The sequence below is a fragment of the Geotrypetes seraphini genome, chromosome 9, assembly GCF_902459505.1.
Source record: "Geotrypetes seraphini chromosome 9, aGeoSer1.1, whole genome shotgun sequence".
In the NCBI taxonomy this organism is placed as follows: domain Eukaryota; kingdom Metazoa; phylum Chordata; class Amphibia; order Gymnophiona; family Dermophiidae; genus Geotrypetes; species Geotrypetes seraphini.
In genome coordinates this window covers 37272887-37293648 of record NC_047092.1, presented here as the reverse complement: position 1 = coordinate 37293648, position 20762 = coordinate 37272887, and the positions used below count along the sequence as shown (strand labels likewise).

At 44.4% G+C, this 20762-nt stretch overlaps 1 protein-coding gene across 3 annotated transcripts in view; it reads left to right on the top strand.

Moving 5' to 3' along the window:
* Positions 1 to 20762, top strand: part of CELSR1 (cadherin EGF LAG seven-pass G-type receptor 1) — a 332485-nt gene that overhangs the window by 208128 nt on the left and 103595 nt on the right. For all 3 annotated transcript variants that reach the window (XM_033957924.1, XM_033957923.1, XM_033957925.1), the window contains exons 14-16: positions 2595 to 2715; positions 5001 to 5184; positions 7604 to 7705. In XM_033957924.1, coding sequence (XP_033813815.1) covers positions 2595 to 2715; positions 5001 to 5184; positions 7604 to 7705 — 407 coding nt within the window. The remainder of the gene's footprint in view (positions 1 to 2594; positions 2716 to 5000; positions 5185 to 7603; positions 7706 to 20762) is intronic.

The following is a 20762-nucleotide window of genomic DNA, read 5'->3' as shown; positions in this document are numbered from 1 at the left end:
ACTGCCTCTTTCTATCTGCCTTTTCTCTGAAGATAAACAGTTGGCTTGGTCATTCGTATGACCATGTTTGTTGCCAAATGGATGGATTTCTCAAGAAGTTTGTGAAAAGGGCAAAAGCTTTTTCTCTCATGTGTTGTGGTTTTTGCTGTTTTGTGGCCCTGTAACTCCTGTAAGTTCGTTTTGTTTGCTTAAATTGTTGGACACGTAGCTTTTTTTTCTTATGGAGCCTCAAAAGGGCAAGAAGTCTTTTCCTTCCACGTCTTTGCTTAAATCTTGTGAGTTCATCACAATTTTTGGCAGTTTTTCTTTCTTCTTCTGTGCAGCCTGCTTGATATTCATTTTCTATGACGTGACTACACCAACAGACCACCTGTCGAAATTCACCAGTGAAAAAAAAAAATCAACAAGATGAAATCAAATGAAGACATTTTTTTTTCCCACTACATCCAAAAAGCAAGCCATTGACGTCAAGCTGTGTCCCAAATTCAAATAAAAGATGCCAATTACTAACCGATACAAAGCGACTAAGACAAAGCTCTTATGTTTTTGTCTCTGACATCACCCAGAGCATTTCCATCCAGGAAACACAGGCTCCTAACTTTCCTTGCCAGTGGGGTAAAATCCAGCTCCTTGAATCTGTTGTTAAGACTTAAGATGAAGAACATGGAACCAAGTACACTAGAAAAGCCTTGGACTACCGTATTTATCCTTAGTCAAAGGATAGACTCAGGAGTCAAGAATAATCTTACTTTCCTTCCTCCTCCTCCCTTCTTTAACAAAGTCCAGGGCTGAGAGCTAGAACATTTTGGGAAGAAGCATTTTAAGAGCACAGTTCTCCAATTCCATATTGTTTATTATCAAATCTCTTTCATGCTGTAATTGTGTACTAGAAAATGACACAGGGACCAATTTTTCCCCATCCCCGCAGGAACTCATTTTTCTATCCCATCCTCCCAAGTTCTTTGCCTGTCCTCATCTGCACAAGCCTCAAACACTTTAAAATCATAAATGTTCAAGGCTTGTGCGGTTAAGGCAGAGCTTACAGGAATGGGACAGGGACAGACAAAATTCACGGGGACGGGGAAATTGAGTTCCTGTGGGGATGGTGACAAATTTGTCCCTGTGTCATTCTCTGTTGTGTACATTCCTGAAAAAGGCCCAAGAGTTCACTATATTTACCTTTCAAAAGAAACAGGTTTTTTTTTAATTATTTGGAGGAGATTAGAGAGAAATTTGAGAACATCTAAACTGAATGGCATGTGGTGCTTTTCAAAGAGTATTGAGAGCCTTTTGCCTTGGCTGTTGATGTCCATAGGTTGTCTTGATCGCAGGCACTGTTCTCTCTAAGCTGAGTGGGAGTCCTCTACTTACAGCCCTGACAGTTGGTGGCACTGCTTCACTACCACATTTTCAATAGTAAGGGACAAGCAAGCACTGCAGGACTCTAGGGAAACTGTGTGACTCTAGTGATTGAAAATACAATTTTGAAGCACCACCCCCTACTGGCAGCAGTGCAGCTGGAGGACTCCTGCTCAGCTTAGAAGGAACAGTGAGCAGGCCTTGAATCTTTACAAGGATTATCATGGTGCTGTGCAGTGATGAAAACCCCTCTAGAGAAGATCAAGGAAGTAGTGGAGCTTATAAAAGGCCATCATTCTGTGCTTCAGACCCTTTCCATTGCATGTTTGAACCACACCATTCTCTGCATGGTTTCATAGTCTGCCTAGGAAGCATTTTTCTCCTCCAAAGAAATGCTTCCTAGGTCCTGTTTGCTGTCTTTGGTTGGTACATTGAGATCTACTTTTACTGAAGAGAGATGCAAAACTGTGACATGAAGTTCAGTCCACTCATTCACGTTCTGTTAATATTTGGACACAGCCTCCCAGTGAGACAGCAGTTGGTAGAAGCAACCTAGTTGGTTTAAGAATGATTGGACAAATTCCTAGAGGGAAAAGTCCACCATCTGCTATTAAAGAAGACTTAGGGAAAGTACTGCTTATCCGTAGTACTACTTTTTGAGAACCTGCCAGGTACTTATGACCCCAGATTGACCACTGCTGGAAACAGGTTACTAGACTTGATATCCCTTTGGTCTGATCATAAGTGTTGCAGTTCTTATTAATGGTCAGTTTTCCAGCTTAACATGGTTGATCACATTCTCCATCCCTCATAAGGTCTGTTAGAATGATTCAGTGTTATCTTCTGTGGGTTTTTTTTTAACAAAGAAAAAAGTTGGTGGGGGGGGGCAGGAATTTGTCTGAACAAAAGTGGTTCTTTCCTGTTTACTAGTGTTGTAGTATTCCGTTTTATTTCAGATCCCTCTTAGCTATGCAGTGAACTGCTACTCTTCAGAGGCAGTGACGTTATTTATCACCAGGCACACCATCTTTCTCCACCCTTTAAAGTTTTTATATGAGCTCAGGGGAGACCTTGCACTACTGTACATGGGAAACAAGAAGCTTTTGCCTTTTCTAGAACACTGTGGAAGAATCTGTTCATTTCAGCTGAGAGCAGTCACTTGGCCCATGTATGTGACTTGTGAACTAATATCTTTGGAGAATTCCAGTGATAATCAGCTTTATTTTCCCCTACAGAGTTGACTTGCCTTGCCCTAAAGGATGGTGGGGAAACCCTATCTGTGGTCCTTGCAACTGTGAAGTCAGTAAAGGGTTTGATCCTGACTGTAATAAAACCAGCGGAGTCTGCCGGTGTAAGGTGAGACTATAGGCTCCATATATGTTATCAACCTTTATCTGCTTTGAAGGATAAGAGAGAGCACAATTCTGCACTGTCCAGTAGAGAATGACACGGGGGACAAATTTTTCCCCGTCCCCACAGGAACTCAATTTCCCTGTCCCGTTCCCGAGAATTTTGTCGCTGTCCCATTCCTGTAAGCTCTGCCTTAACCGCACAAGCCTCGAACACTTATGATTTTAAAGTGTTTGAGGCTTGTGCAAATGAGGATGGAGCTTGCAGAAATGGGGCAGGGACAGGAAAAGAACTCGCGGGGACGGGATAGGGACAATGAGTTCCCGCGGGGAGGGGGAAAAATTTGTCCCCGTGTCATTCTTTACTGTCCACCATCCAGTGAAAGAACCTTGCATAGTATTGTTTGAAAATATGTTATTACTCTTAACAGTTATAAACACACAATTGATTGTACTGCATAAAATATTGGAGTGAGAAGTTTCTTCTCAAGAAAGGATTGTTTTATTTATTTATTTGAGAAATTTATAGATCGCTTAAATTTAAGCGGCTTACATAAAAACATACAGAGTATTAAAACACACAACATATAAGTACATATAAGACATTTAAGTACGTCACGGGTCGTGTCGAGGTGGAAAACGATATATTCTTTCCCAAGGGACCCTCGGTCACAAGGGGGCACCCGCTCAAACTCAGAGGAGGGAAATTTAGTGGTGACACCAGGAAGTATTTCTTCACAGAAAGGGTGGTAGATCACTGGAACAGACTTCCGGTGCAGGTGATCAAGGCCACCAGCGTGCTCGACTTTAAGAATAAATGGGACATCCACGTGGGATCCCTACGAGGGTCGAGTTAAGGAACTAGGTCATTAGCATTCAAACTTAATGGGGTGGGTCAATAGAGTGGACAGACTTGATGGGCTATGGCCCTTTTCTGCCGTCATCTTTCTATGTTTCTATGTTCTAACATATAGCTCAGATACAAGAAGACAGTAATGTTTCCATTTCTCAGTAAAATGATGATATAAAGTGACAGTGTCAAATTCAGATTTCTCCCTCCCTTTACATCTCGCAATCTCATAATCTCACTAGTGTCATATCAAGCTCAATGTCCTCCCATCGTGTATTATACGAAGGCATCCACGAGCAGTTGAGTTTTCAACATTTTCTTAAAGGGCAAAAAGAACTGTACATAATCTTAAGGTTCCAGGAAGAGAGTTCCAAACTTTTACTCCTACTACGGAGAACATGGACAACCTCAATCTCATATAGTGAACTCTATCTTCCTTTTCATTGATCAGCATCATTCCTCCTTCAGACCGCAGCTTTCTAGCTGGTTGATAGAAAAATAGCCACATGGGAGTTGGTAGCCAGCGTTGGTGAGCGTTTTTTAACTGATGCCAATGTTATTTGTTGCCAGGCCTTGTCTTTGCGCTGGCTCTGAATTTCTAGGTTTATTTGATATGTTGTCTCTTATGCAATTAAGTGCAATATTCAGCACTTAACCACATAAGTGATAGTCCCTAAAGTTAGACCTGACTTTTATACGATCTGATTTAGGAGGTTAAGTGCTACGTAAAGCACTTAACTGCATAAATGCTGACTCCGCTCCCAGCAGTCTGTGGTGATATTTACATTTCACATGTCATATTTATTTAGTATATTGCTAATTAAAAAAAATATCGAAACAATTTACATAAAATCAGTAATTAAAAGCAGGGATTAAAAAGGAAAACCATACATGAAGGCCAAGTTAAAGATTTAAAATATAAGGGCAGGTAGATGGGAAGTTGTTAAACCATATGAGGAAAGAGAAAATCCAAAGCATAAGCAGATAAGACACATCTTATCTGTTTATGCTTTTGACTCCTGGGGGCTGCACAGCAAGTGATAACATGTAAATCAGTTGGGCTAAAGCAGGGATGTCAAATGTCGGTCCTTGAGGGCCGCAATCCAGTTGGGTTTTCAGGATTTCCCCAATGAATATGCATGAGATCTATTAGCATACAATGAAAGCAGTATATGCAGATAGATCTCATGCATATTCATTGGGGAAATCCTGAAAACCTGACTTGATTTTAGCCTTCGAGGACCGACATTTGATACCCCTGGACTAAAGGAAAGATGAACTAATCGGTTAAGTGCTACTTAACCAGCCAGGAACCATTTCTGGCTGGTTATATCACTGAATATTAACCCTGCACTATTTTACTTCAAGAAACTAAAGTGAAATTAATTTATTAAGACTCCTTGTGTGTGTAATTTAGTGTAAACTGTTATTACTTCTTTTAGGATAACTACTACAGACCTCAGGGCAGTGACGCCTGTTACCCATGTGACTGCTTTGCTTCTGGTTCGTATTCACGTGGCTGTGATATGGAGACTGGCCAGTGTCCCTGTAAACCTGGTGTAATTGGGCGGCAGTGTAATCGCTGTGACAATCCCTTTGCTGAGGTCACCAACCATGGCTGTAAAGGTATAGTGCATATCACAGCCTGCTCTGGAAAATATCCTTTTTGTTTATCAGGTCAGAATTAATCAAGGATAAGTGTTTAGTGGAGATTGAAGCAATTGAGAGGAGTATTAGTTTGAAGGAAGCAGAAAAATGTAGTCCGTTCTTATCGAGAGATATCATCACAGGTCATTTAAGAAACACTGCTGCCAATCATGCAGCTAACAGAACAGAGATCATGCTTCAAATGGTGGTAATTTTAAATTGGGTGAATCTCTTCATAAAGGCGGTTAATAAACCTCAATAAATAAATAAAATAATCTGGTTTGCTTTACTATGAGATTATTTTCTTAGTGTCACGTTGGGCTCCTTTTGCTAAGGTGCGCTAGCGTTTTTAGCGTGCGCTAAACCCACGCTACGCTTCTAGAACTAACGCCAGCTCAGTGCTGGCGTTAAGGTCTAGCACGTGCTATTCCGCGCATTAAGGACCTAACACAGCTTTGTTAAAGAAGCCCATAGATTATTTTTAGCTGTTTTCATTTATCCAGTGGGGTTTTGTTTTAAGTTTGGCACCATATCTGTGTTTGTCAATAATAGGAAGGGCTTCCAATTTACTGTGATTCCACTGCAAATGCCACAGGATTTATTTCTTGTGGCAGAAGCCATCTGCCACAGTTCTGTTACAGCCTGCCTCTGTTCTTCCAGCCAGAAGGAGACCTTTTGGAGGCAGAGATTAAGCTTGATACTAAGGGCTGTGTAGAATTCTCTAACAGTTTTCAAAAATTGATTGGCCACTAAAATACTTCTAGTCCAGATAGACAACCAAGTTACCATGTACTACATGAGCAAGCAGGGAGGAACTGTAATTGAGCCATCTTGCATGTGATGACTTTGAATAACCTACTTGATAGGGAAAGACAATATCTTGAAAGACAAACTGAAGCATATTCTTCAACTCGCACAAGTGGTCTTCGGACTTAGAAGTAGCAAAGATGATCTTGGCTGAATGAGGAGCACCCATGGTGGATGTCTTCATGTCCTCTTAGAATAGAAAGGTACCCCAGTTCTGCTTCAGGATTGGGGACTCATGGCAAACTAGTCTTAGATGCCTTCCTCCTAGATTGGGAGGAGGAACCTGTATATCAGGGGTCTCAAAGTCCCTCCTTGAGGGCCGCAATCCAGTGGGGTTTTCAGGATTTCCCCAATGAATATGCATTGAAAGCAGTGCATGCACACAGATCTCATGCATATTCATTGGGGAAATCCTGAAAACCCCACTGGATTGCGGACCTCAAGGAGGGACTTTGAGATCCCTGCTGTACATGAATGCTCCTTTTTCACTCTTAATGAAGACTCTGCTAACACTCAAATATGATCAGAGGACCATGATTCACCTTGACCCCTACTGGCCAAAACAGGTCTGGTTTCCTCTTCAGAATTTATTGATGAGATGACCCATGTGGAGAATGCAGGCTTGAGGGCCAATGTTACATTCCAGCAACAGGTCCCTTCTCCTTCTCAGCCTGGATGTTGAGAAGACCCTGAATGTACCAGCAAACATATTACAGGTGCTCGTGTCTTCTAGGAAAGAATGCACTAGAAATCAGAGGTGTCCAACCTGCGGCCTCGTGAAGTATTTTGTGCGGCCCCGGTCGAAGGTGATGCAGTGTTTTCTTCTGCTGCCCCCGGGTGTTTACTGTCTTGCCGGCTCCCTCCTTTGTTTTGCTGCAGCGTTTGCGCAGCCCCAGAAAATTTTTTTTTTAAGCTAATGCGGCCCAGGGAAGCCAAAAGGTTGGACACCCCTGCACTAGATCTTCTAGCTGCAGCAGGAATGAGCAGTTTTCAGACACAATTTATAGGGGAGTGTGTGATGAAGTGGTTAGAGCCATAGCCTCAGCACCCTGAGGCTGTGGGTTCATATCTCATACTGCTCCTTGTGACCCTGGGCAAGTCACTTAATCCCCTATTGCCCCAGGTACATTAGAGTGTGAGCCTGCCAAGACAGATATGGAAAAATGCTTGAGTACCTGAAAGTACACCACTTAGGTTATAAGTGGTATATAAGTACTAAAAATAAATATATACTGTGGATAACTATATGCATATCTAGAGTTTGCTTTGAAAATTACCCTCGTTGCATGTTAACGTCAACCATTTTTGCTGTATCATTAAATAAAATATGTGTACATTTGATAGAATACTCTCAGATAAGTTATGTGCTAAAGTTTGAATTGTCACTCACTGGGGTATGGGCATGATTATCGTATACTTTTTCACTTTAATATGTGCTGTACTCAATCTATAGTTCATGGGATCTTTGTTTTAGCCTTAGCAATGAAGAGGTTCATGTTTACTTGAAAGCATTTAACTACACCGCACCAGAGAAATGTTAACAAATTTTAGTCAAAGGTTCTGATATATTTATTTCTTTGCTTGTTTGCAGTGATTTACAGTGGATGTCCAAAGGCTTTCGAGGCTGGCATATGGTGGCCACAGACTAAATTTGGGCAACCAGCAGCTGTACCTTGTCCTAGAGGTTCTATGGGTAAGTTGTAAAGAACATAAGCAGTACTATATGGGGACAGACTGAAGGCCCATCATGTCCAGTATCCTGTTTCCTACAATGGTCAATCCAGGTCTCATGTACCTGGCAAGATCTCAAAAAGAGTAAAACAGATTTTGTGCACCCTTAGTTGTTTGCTCTTGTGGTTGTCAAACTGTCAAATATTTTGGGAATGTGTTTCATTCAACAAATAATGGCCTACATGAGTTTCTCTTAGGAAATCTAGGGCTCCTTTTATGAAGCCGCGTTAGCGGTTTTAGCACACGCAGCTTTTTAGCGCACGCTAAACCCGTGCTACGCAGCTTTTTAGCGCACGCTAAACCCGTGCTATGCAGCTAGAACTAACGCCAGCTCAATGCTGGCGTTAGCGTCTAGCGCGGCCGGCAGTTTAGCGCGTGCTATTACGCGTTAAACCACTAATGCAGCTTCGTAAAAGGAGCCCCTAGTTTTAAAGTTAAGATGCAGAATGTGTAATTCATTTATTGTTTTTAAATTTTTTTTATTACTGTATTATGGTTTGCAGTACTTCAAGGTTCTCACAGCCTAGTGATTTACATATCTACCGTCAGTGGCACAAGTTGAAATTTGGGGCCTTCAAGCAAAATTTTGCTGAAGGCCTTCCACAGTTTGGTGAGAACTCTCCCTCCCCCCCAAAAAAAGAAAAATGCATACTTAAACAGTTTTGCTACATTATTTCCCAGTATTTTTATTCAGTTAAATGACCTGAATCCATTTGGCAGCTGGGAATGCATTATCTCCTGCTGCTAGAACCAAGTTTGTCAACAAAAGCCACAAAATCATGTAGACCTTATTGTGAGACTTATCTTCAGCAGAGTGAGAGAATGCATTCAAGCCACTTTACCTACCAGGTGAGATCTGTTCATTTAATTAAATTAAATAAAGGTGTCGGGGAAAGGAAGCAACATCAACATTGCAGATGGCAGCTTAAGAGCTGATCTCAGGCACAGCCCCTAGAGAAAGATGAATTTGCAGATCAGCGACAGTTATAGCCAGTAGCAGTTGGACTGCTTAGTCATTTCAGGTACAGTACAGAAAAAAGAATTCAAATACACCAAGCCAGTCAGTAACACCCACAAAAAAATGTACACGCAAACAGAACTGGGACAAATAATTCTTTATTGGAAAAGACTCAACACTGCCAGTGTTTCGGCTCTTGGCCTGCCTCAGGGGTCTTTTCTTTAGTTGTCGGTCAAATTATTTTTTATTTAAAGATGATGATTGTCTTAATATGCCAAAGCGTCTCACACAGACCGTGTTCAATGGAAACTTTCTCGCACGTGGCTTCAAAGAAGAAGATTACTGACCTATAATCATTTTCTTATACAAAGTTGTTCCAAGTAGACCACGCAGCTGTTATCTTACTATTGTTTTGTTTGTAGTAAAACCTTTCAGATTTCTAATGGATTGTTTCAATCTGCAAATTAGTAAGACTGAGATGCTATCCAATTATATTTTGTATATTTTTATACTTCACATCTTCTGAAGGAGATGCCTCGGGAGACTGAAAAGTAATAGGATATGATGCAGTGGATGCTAGGTTGCATCGGGAGAGGTATGGCCAGTAGGAAAAAGGAGGTATTGATGCCTCTGTATAAGACTCTGGTGAGACCTCATTTAGAATATTGCGTACAATTCTGGAGCCCGCACCTTCAAAAAGATATAAAAAGGATGGAGTTGGTCCAGAGGAAGGCTACTAAAATGGTATGTGGTCTTCTTGATAAGGCATATGGGGACAGACTTAAAGATCTCAATCTGTATACTTTGGAGGAAAGGCAGTAGAGGGGGCGATATGATAAAGACGTTTAAATACCTACGTAATGTAAATGCGCATGAGTTGAGTCTCTTTCAGTTGGAAGGAAACTCTGCAATGAGAGGGCATAGGATGAAGTTAAGAGGTGATAGACTCCGGTTTAATCTGAGGAAATACTTTTTTATGGAAAGGCTGGTAGATGTGTGGAACAGTCTCCCAGAAGAGGTGGTGGAAACAGAGACTGTGTCTGAATTCAAGAGGGCCTGGGATAGGCACATGGGATCTCTCAGAGAGAGAAAGAGATAATGGTTACTGTGGATGGGCAGATTAGATGGGCCATTTGGCCTTTATCTATCATCATGTTTCTATGTCCTATGTAGCTTGGTAACTGATTAAGAGAGAGGAAAGAGGATCATGGAGCTATTATGAACAATGTTGAAATTTTCAGCCCAGTGTTTGGTAGCAATCAAAAGAGCAAATAGAATGTTAAATATTTTGCAATGAATAAAAAAGCAAAACAAGTAATATAATAATGTGTCTATAAATCAATGTGCAACTGCTCCTGAGTATTGTGTGCAGATCTGGCCAACCTCCATCAAAAAAAAGTATAACACAACTAGAAAAGGTGCATAAAAGAGCAATAAAAATTGTAGATGGAGTGGTTTCCTTATGAAGAAAGGCTAAAGTTAGAACTCTTCAGCCTCAAATAATTAGGTTGTACCTGATTATTTATTTTATTTATTTCTTCCATTTGTGCGTTGCACATACCTATACAAGCTCTGGGCGACATTACAGAGGAAGGGGTTAGAAGAGGGTAGGGAGGGCAGGAAGGCCCCAAATTTCAACTTGTGCCACTGATGGTACATATGTGAATCGCTAGACCTTGAAGTACTGCAAACCGTAATACAGTAATAAAAAAAAATAATTATATTATTGATCACTTTAAATTTACTGACAGAAAACGTTTTTCTCGGCATTTTAGATTACAGTCAAACCTTGGTTTGCGAGTAACCCGGTTTGCAAGTGTTTTGCAAGACGAGCAAAACATTCTCGCAAATCTTGTCTTGCAAACCGAGTGTTGACTCGATTTGCGAGCACCACCCCGATAATCGGCATCAAACCCCCTCCCCCCCCCCCCCCCCGCGTGAACCGGCACCCCCACCCGAAGAACTTCAAACTTATCCCCCGTCTGGCACCGGCACGCAGCCCACAGGACATGCCGGTGCCGCTTGAAGAAGTTCCTGCCTCTTGCTGGGCGAGAGGGAGAACTAGAAGGCCTTGAGCATGCACAGATGCTCAAGGCCCAGCAAGAGGCAGGAACTTCTTCAAACGGCACTGGCACGTCCTGTGGGCTGCGTGCCGATGCCAGACCTTGGGGGGGGGGTATGTTTGAAGTTGTTCGGGGGGTGCCGGTTTGTGCGGGGGGCCTTTGTGAGTGGAGGGGGGGGGAGCGATGCCAGTTATTGGGGGGGATGGAGCAGTGCCGCTGGCTATGGGGGGTGGGAACGTATCAAGCGAGTTTTCCTTAGTTCCTATGGGGAAACTCGCTTTGATATACGAGTATTTTGGTTTACGAGCATGCTTCTGTAAAAGGTTGCATATACAAAAAATTTTTCCATAAACTTTTATCATGGGATAAACCCTTTTCTGTCCTAATAACAAACTCCAACCCCTACATTTCCTTTAAAAATGCTAAAGACCTACTTATTTGACAAATTCTTCTGAATGTGGTTATAATGCACTGTGCTTGTACAATCTCTTGTTGTTAACCGCATTGAACTGCGGTATACTGTATATGTGTTATGTTATGACTAGGAGAGATTTACAAAATTATGAGCACTGTGGGGCAGATTAATAGGGAACAGCTATTTTTCAGTTGGTCATCAAACCTACTGATAGCAGATTGAAAATGAATTTAGTAAGTATTTATACATACATACTACTGCTTATAGAGTAAGCAATTTACATTCAGGTACTCAAGTATTTGGGCTCACAATCTGACTAATGTACCTGGGGCAGTGGCGTGTTCAGTGACTTGTCCAGGGTCACAAGGAGCAGTGCTGAGCTTGAACCTGTAACCTCAGGATGCTTAGGCTGTTTGTTGATGCATAATTAGACTGTGGAATTTAATGTTGGAAGATGGGTTCAAAATTAATAGCATAGATAGGTTTCAAGAAATGATAAAGTGTCTACTTAAAGTAGGATTCAGTGGCATGTTTCAGTACGGGCATTTCTCCTATGCTTCACTAACCCCCAAGTCTAAGGGAGGAAAGTGATGGAGGTAGCAGGATCACAAATGTACTGCTTATCTTTTTTTTTTTTTAATATTTTTTATTCTTTTTTTAAATTCTTACATCAAGTGAAATACATGTAATACATTCAATTATGAAAAAACACTTGAAATTATTATTAAATGTTCTTACAATGTGAATTAAATAAACCCTTTATCAGAATTTTATATCATATTATATATATATATCATATTGTACTGCTTATCTTGATCCCCCACTGAAACTGTTATGGGGTTGGAGAAGAGGTCCTCCACTGCCTGACATGTGATGTTCATAGCTTATTAAATATAAGTGATTACAGGTGTGTATGTAAACACATTGCTAGTAGGCCCACTTACTTATATAAAATGTCTCTATCAAGGTTTGGACAAGTTTCTGGAGGATAGATTCATTAATACTTAGCCATCTCCATTCCTGCTTGCTATCTCCTATATCTGGGAAGGAGCCAGTTTGTCTTCATGGGATACTAGGGTTGATAGATCATTGGTCTAACCCAGTTGTCTCAAACTCGTGGCCCAGAGGCCATATGCGACCCCTCAGGTACTATTTTGAGGCCCTCTATGTTTATCATAATCACAAATGTAAAATAAAACAGTTTCTTGATCATATATCTCTTTAGCTATAAATTACAATATTATTATTAAGACTTACGCAAAAGGAAAGATTTATAAACTTTTTGCCTCATGCAAAATTGTCATTTCTTTAATAAGACATTAACTATTTTTTCTGAGGCCCTCAAAGTATCTACAAATCCAAAATATGGCCCTGCAAGAGGTTTGAGTTTGAGACCACTGGTCTAACCCAACAGAGCAGTTTCTTAGGTGATAAGTTAGTGTATTTTTCCCACAGTGCAGGTGTGCATGTGTTGTCGAGCATTTTCACTTGCTTCCTGAGTGTACATCATACACTGTTGAATATGCACCCCATAGGACTTTAAATTTTTACAAGACCTGAAATAGGTTCCCATATCCATCTCCAATAGTGCACAAATTTGTATCTGCTCCATGAAAAGTAAAGAACTTTGGATTTAGCTCTCGCATTTCTCAGGGATTCAAGGCAAGAGCTATTGAGGTACAATAAGTACTTCTTCAGAGGGCTTCAAATCTGTTTGCACCAGAGCCAATAGAAGGTCAAGTGACATACCCAAAATCACAAAGAATGGTTGTAGAATTTGAATGTAGTGTGTATTTGGTTATGTATTCTATGGGCTCCTTTTACAAAGGTGCGTTAGGGCTTTAACGCGCGGAATAGTGCACGCCGAATTGCCGCTCGCGCTAAACCTTAACGCCAGCATTGAGTTGGTGTTAGTTCTAGAAGTGTCGCGCGGGTTTAGTGCATGCTAAAATCCTGCATGCGCTAAAAATGCTAGCGCACCTTAGTAAAAGGAGCCCTATGTGTATCTTATAAAATGTGTGTACATTGCAATTCTGCCTCTGCTCTACCCAAACTATACCCCTAGCAATGCCTGGATGCAGATCATATAAATAAAATTTCCATGAGCCTACTTTTTGTACAGATATGTGATTGTGAAAATTTATAAAAGCCCTTTTCTCGATGAAAAACACTTTATAAAATTGCCCACTTTACTGTCCAAAGATCTAGTAAGAATATATATTTTTTTAATAATATCTCCTATTTAAAGGCATATTAGTACTGTACAGTAGACTCTCAGTTAACCGGCACCCATTGGGATTGGTAGATGCCGGATAAAATGTAGTTCCTGGTTGCTTGAGAGTTACTATTAAAAATAGGCCTGACTATTACTGTACCCTATACCAGGGGTCGGCAACCTGCGGCTCGCAAGCCACATACAGCTCTTCTGGTATGTGGCTGCGGCTGTCCAGGCGCTGACCCTTTTAATCTCCCTCCCAACCCCATGATTCCCCCCCCAGGCTTACTGAAATACCTGGTAGTCCAGCGGGAGGGGGGTCTTTTTGGCAGGAGCGCAGCCCTCTCACTTCAGCCTCTTCATGGCTGCCTTCTAAAATGGCTGCCTTGACCTCTCACGGTACTACAGGAAATGCCGCGAGCAGCTGCGAAAGGTCACAGCAGCCATTTTAGAAGGCATATGGAAAGGTAGCACTAGCCTTTCTTACACATATTATAGGTAGAGTAAGGGCTGTTGGGCAAGACAGACTGCCTGAATGCCGAGCCAAAGTGGTGGAAAGGTGCCATCTTTAAGAAACAGAAGCTGCAAGAATGTTAGGGAAGGAGGCACTAAAAGTAGCAATTGCCCAGGGTGCAGTGCATCCCGTCCAGGACAATCAATGGATAATAAACAGAGGTTTCTCAGTTAACCAATTAAAGGTAGAGTTTGGACTGCCGGCTCATTTTTGCAGAAATAATAAAAAAATTATCTCATCACTGCTTGAACATAGGGCAGTATGAGTGCTCACAAAGTATGTCTGGCTTCCATTAATTAAAATAAGTTAATTGGCGCCAACTTTGGGTGCATATAATGCAGAATGCTTCAGGCACTGCTCTTTTCACTCTGATTAGGAAAACAATGGGCACAGTATACCGTATTTTCACGCATATAACGCGCGCGTTATACGCGTTTTTACCTACCGCGCATACCCCTCGCGCGTTATATGCGTGAGCGCGGTATACAAAAGTTTTAAAACATAGTTCCCACCCCCGCCCGACGCCCGATTCACCCCCCCAGCAGGACCGCTCGCACCCCCATCCCGAACGACCGCTCGCACGCGCTCCCACCCGCACCCGCATCCACGATCGGAGCAAGAGGGAGCCCTAGCCCTCTTGCCCGGCCGACTCCCCGACGTCCGATACATCCCCCCCCCCCCCGGCAGGACCACTCGCACCCCCACCCCGAAGGACCGCCGACTTCCCGACAATATCGGGCCAGAAGGGAGCCCAAACCCTCCTGGCCACGGCGACCCCCTAACCCCACCCCGCACTACATTACGGGCAGGAGGGATCCCAGGCCCTCCTGCCCTCGACGCAAACCCCCCTCCCTCCAACGATCGCCCCCCCCCAAGAACCTCCGACCGCCCCCCCCAGCCGACCCGCGACCCCCCTGGCGACCCCCACGACCCCCCACCCCCCTTCCCCGTACCTTTGGTAGTTGGGCCAGAAGGGAGCCCAAACCCTCCTGGCCACGGCGACCCCCTAACCCCACCCCGCACTACATTACGGGCAGGAGGGATCCCAGGCCCTCCTGCCCTCGACGCAAACCCCCCTCCCCCCCAACGACCGCCCCCCCCCAAGAACCTCCGACCGCCTCCCAGCCGACCCGCGATCCCCCTGGCGACCCCCACGACCCCCCCACCCCCCTTCCCCGTACCTTTGGTAGTTGGCCGGACAGACGGGAGCCAAACCCGCCTGTCCGGCAGGCAGCCAACGAAGGAATGAGGCCGGATTGGCCCATCCATCCTAAAGCTCCGCCTACTGGTGGGACCTAAGGCGCGTGGGCCAATCAGAATAGGCCCTGGAGCCTTAGGTCCCACCTGGGGGCGCGGCCTGAGGCACATGGGCCCAACCCGACCATGTGCCTCAGGCCGCGCCCCCAGGTGGGACCTAAGGCTCCAGGGCCTATTCTGATTGGCCCACGCGCCTTAGGTCCCACCAGTAGGCGGAGCTTTAGGATGGATGGGCCAATCCGGCCTCATTCCTTCGTTGGCTGCCTGCCGGACAGGCGGGTTTGGCTCCCGTCTGTCCGGCCAACTACCAAAGGTACGGGGAAGGGGGGTGGGGGGGTCGCCAGGGGGATCGCGGGTCGGCTGGGAGGCGGTCGGAGGTTCTTGGGGGGGGGCGGTCGTTGGGGGGAGGGGGGTTTGCGTCGAGGGCAGGAGGGCCTGGGATCCCTCCTGCCCGTAATGTAGTGCGGGGTGGGGTTAGGGGGTCGCCGTGGCCAGGAGGGTTTGGGCTCCCTTCTGGCCCAACTACCAAAGGTACGGGGAAGGGGGGTGGGGGGGTCGTGGGGGTCGTCAGGGGGATCGCGGGTCGGCTGGGGGGCGGTCGGAGGGTCTTGGGGGGGGGCGGTCGTTGGGGGGAGGGGGGTTTGCGTCGAGGGCAGGAGGGCCTGGGATCCCTCCTGCCCGTAATGTAGTGCGGGGTGGGGTTAGGGGGTCGCCGTGGCCAGGAGGATTTGGGCTCCCTCCTGGCCCGATATTGTTGCGGAGTCGGCGGTCCTTCGGGGGGAGGGATGTATCGGACGTCGGGGGGGGCATCAGGCTTTCAGGATGGGGACAGACCTTCAAGGGGGGACAGTGCACGGAAGTCAGGGGGGGTGAACGGAGGGTCGGGACAGCGCACGGAAAGTCAGGGCAGTGCACGGAAGTCAGGGGGGGGGTGAACGGAGAGTCGGGACAGCGCACGGAAAGTCAGGGCAGTGCACGGAAGTCAGGGGGGGTGAACGGAGAGTCGGGCAGCATGCGCGGTATAATCGTGAGCGCGTTATACCAAAGTTTTTGTGCTTATCATCGTGATTTCTGCGCGCTATACACGTGTGCGCGTTTTATACGGGTGCGTGTTATTTGCGTGAAAATACGGTAATCCTTAGCCACCATGACAGGTTTTGGAGCGAGCTTAGCATTCTACATGATGAATTCAAAGGCTATAGGATAGAGACTGACGAATTTGGAGCTTATGTACTTTCAAAATGTATGCAAAGCTTACCGTTTTGAGTGCACTTGGTAATTAGCATTCTTTGTTCTAAGAGGTCAGTTTTCAAAAGATTTACCCAGCTACCTTCTGAAGTTAGCTAGATAAACCTCTAACTTTGGAATTTTTTTCTTGCTGACAAAATTTGTCCCCTCAAATTCACAGGATGCCTTAGTTGTGGGTCAGTAAAAGGGTACTTCTGGAAAGTTTACAAAAGTGGTTGTTAGCTGCCATCGACTTGTATTCAAGCCCTAGCAACATATGATGAGCATCATCAAGCTTTTGTGGCAGAATACAGAAGTAGATTGCCGGACCTTTCTTCTGCGAAGTATAAATTCTATGTTGTCACCATTGTCACAACCTCCAACACTGCCCATCTGCTGCTGCCCAGATGGGTGGTACATCGTTAGTCGGCCTTGGGAGGCCTTCTTGGTAGTGAAACTACCGACGGCATAGCTTACAGCGTCTCAGATGCGTTCAAGCCCCAGTGGCATGACAAGCCCATACTGCCAGTATAAATATTCAGTGCTAAACAGCTAAATTTACTAGCCAATGCCAAATTTTGTCCAGCAGCTTTTATGGAGTTAATCTTAAAAGCCATTTATGTGCATATAACAGAGAATTTTTCTATCTATAAATAGCACAGTGTCAGATAAGAACATAAGAATTGCCACTGCTGGGTCAGACCAGTGGTCCATTATGCCCAGCAGTCCGCTCACGCGGCGGCCCTTAGGTCAAAGACCAGTGCCCTATTTGAGTCTAGCCTTACCTGCGTACGTTCTGGTTCAGCAGTAACTTATCTAACCTTTTCTTGAATCCCTGGAGGGTTCTTTCCCCTATAACAGTCTCTGGAGGAGTCTTCCAGATTTCTACCATCTCTGGGTGAAGAAGAACTTCCTTACATTTGTACGGAATCTATCCCCTTTTAACTTTAGCAAGTGCCCTCTTGTTCTCTCCACCTTGGAGCAGGTGAACAATCTCTCTTTCTCTACTAAGTCTATTCCCTTCAATATCTTGAATGTCTCGATCATGTCCCCTCTCAGTCTCCTCTTTTCAAGGGAGAAGAGGCCCAGTTTCTCTAGCCTCTCATTGTAAGGCAACTCCTCCAGTCCCTTAACCATTTTTGTCGCTCTTCTCTGGACCCTTTTGAGTAGTACTATGTCCTTCTTCATGTACGGCAGTGGTCTCAAACTCGTGGCCCGGGGGCCACTTGCAGCCCGCCAGGTACTATTTTGAGGCCCTCGGTATGTTTATCATAATCACAAAAGTAAAATAAAACAGTTTTTTGATCACATGTCTCTTTAGCTATAAATTACAGTATTATTATTAGGACTTAGCCAAAAGGAAAGATTTATAAACTATAAAGAGTTTTACTTCATGCAAAATTGTCATTTCTTTTATAAGACATTAACTCTTTTTTTCTGAGGCCCTCCAAGTACTGACAAATCCAAAATGTGGCCCTGCAAAGGGTTTGAGTTTGAGACCACTGATGTACGGCGACCAGTGTTGGATGCAGTATTCCAGGTGGTGGCGCACCATGGCCCGGTACAGCGGCATAATAACCTTCTCTGATCTGTTTTCGATCCCCTTCTTAATCATTCCTAGCATTCTGTTCGCCGCTGCTGCGCATTGCGCAGATGGCATCATTGACTTGTCTACAAGTCCTCCCAAGTCTCTTTCCTGGGGACTCTCTCCATGTACAGCACCGGACATCCTATATTTGTGCATATGATTTTGGTTACCGACATGCATCACCTTGTACTTATCCATGTTGAACTTTATTTGCCATTTCGCTGCCCATTCCTCGATGCTCCCCCGACCATCCCCTCAGTACTTTTGTTAAAAGGGAGCTGAAGGAAAGCATGGTTCATTCAGCTCCTAGTCCCACCCATCGAAAATGACGGGCCTTCCTCTCTACGGTGCACCATGTGATGCACTCTGATTGTGCACCTGGGTGGCTGACACCATTCAGTGGCAACAGTAATACAGCAGCTGTCCCAGAGCTCAAAATGAAATTTAAAGTTCTGAGTATGCTTGGTCCATCTGCATACTATTGTCTCCTCAGTCTCTCCAGTTTTATGTATTTTTTTTTTCCACTCTATCAAAAGGATGTAACAAAGCAAAGCTCTCCCTTAATCAGATTGACATTTGATGCTTTTGAGACGGCATCAAGGATTTTTGCCTTCTTGAGGTGATATTAGATTTCCAGAGAAGCCAAGTTCAAGTCGGCCTTCAGCCCATTGTGATCTTAGGTAAGCCACTTAAACCTCCATTGCCTCAAATACAAATTTAGCTAGTAAGCCCTTCATGAACAGCAAAATACCTACTGTACGTGAATAAAACTTGCCTTAAGGTATGAGCAAAATCCAAATCCCTCCCTCCTCTCAAATCAATCATCCTACAGCTTTTTTTCCCCTAAGTTACATGCTGACAGTAATGAATGTGTCGTACACACTGTGGATTGCGCAAAAACCTTAGCGTTTTCTAGGAGTAGAATAAATCCATGCAGATTTTTGGTTGTTTTCCATCCTTAAAAGTCTAGGAATACCCTTGACTAGCATTTGCTAAATAATTGACTAATAGACTTGCATCTGTTTCACTTATATATAAGCAGCCCTGGCCCTAGAGCAGTGGTTCTCAACCCTGTCCTGGGGACCCCCAGCCAGTCGGGTTTTCAAGATATCCCTAATGAATATCCATGAGAGAGATTTGCATACCTGTCACTTCCATTATATGCAAATATCTCTCATACATATTCATTAGGGATATCTTGAAAACCCAATTGGCTGGGGGGTCCCCAGGACAGGGTTGAGAACCACTGCCCTAGAGGATCATATCAAGCCATGTATCATTTAAGCAATAGCTGTGTTGGTAGCCACTTGAGATCAGCCTCTACAAAGGAATTTCCAGAGCTATGACAGTGACTTCTGACCACACATTAACGTCTCACTTCTGGTTGGAAGGAATTCCTGACATGTTGGAAAGTCAGTCTGTTCTCTAAAATCTCGGCAGTTTAGAATCCAGGGCTAGCCACTCTCTAGGGCCCATTTCTTTTTTCTTCTTTACAAGTAGAAATCAGAGGTAGAAAACTCTTTATTTATTTATTCAATTTTTTATACCATTCTCCCAGGGGAGCTCAGAATAGTTTACATGAATTTTATTCAGGTACTCAAGCATTTTTCCCTTTCTGTTCACAATCTGTCTAATGTACCTGGGGCAATTTGAGGATTTAAGGGCAAGATGCACTAGTCAGCGATCGTTGCTAAACCTGTTTTCACAGCTTTAGGGACGATTGCTTTTACCAACCAGATGCACAAAACTGCCCACCGCATGTTTTTCCCCTCGATCACCCATTTTCCGATCCAGCCATGCAAATTAGCTAAAAACCCCCATGCAAAGTTGCCAAGTGATTGATGCACTAACATTGTTTGGCTATTCCCCCCCCAAAAAAAATATAAATATATATATTATATATTTATTATATATATAAATAATAGAGGTTTTAGCGATTGGAAAAACCTGGGGGTTTTTTTTCCAATGGCACAGATATTTTGCGTGTATTACACACACAAAATGACTGTCCATTAAAAAGAAAAAAAAGTCCTCCACCACTAATGACAGTCCTCTCTGACGTAAGCAGTACCGGAAATCCCCCCCCCCCCCCAAGAGAGAAAATTGGCATGAGGGATGCCCACTTCCGGATGTTCCCCCATCCACCCCCCCCCCGTACCTTTGTTAAACATTAGGAGCTGCTATAGGGAAGCACGGTCCTCTCAGCTCCTAGACCCACCCATCAAAAATGCCCAACCTTTCCCTCTCCGGTGCCCCTTAGGAGGGGCCTTAGGATCTGAGCCAATCAGGGCCTTAAGCGCCTCCCTCTCTATCCCATGTGAAGCACTGGGTGGGGCCTAGGGTCTGACATCTGATTTGCTCAGACCTTAAGCCCCACCCTGTAAATCACATGGTGCACTGGAGAGGGGAAAGCCTGTCATTTTCGATGTGTGGGACTTGGAGCTGAAGGAACCGTGCTTTCCTCCAGCTCCCAATGTTTAACAAAGGTAAAGGGGGAGTTCAGGTGATCATCCAATAGCAGGAGGGAGTGGACATCCCTCCTGCCTTTTTTTTTTTTTTCTCGGGAGGAAGAGGGTAGAGGATGGTTAAGGGGGGGTCGGTGGCCTGGAGGGTCCAGGTCCAGGCAGCAGGGAGTAGGCATCCTTCCTGTCATTTTCACTGCCATGGGGGGGGGGGGGGGGTCGCAGTGCTGGTTTGTGGGAGGTCTTTGGGGAGGGCCATCAGCGAGGGGTCCTTTTTTTTTTTTAATGGGGCAGATTGTGCGTATGTAATATATGCACAA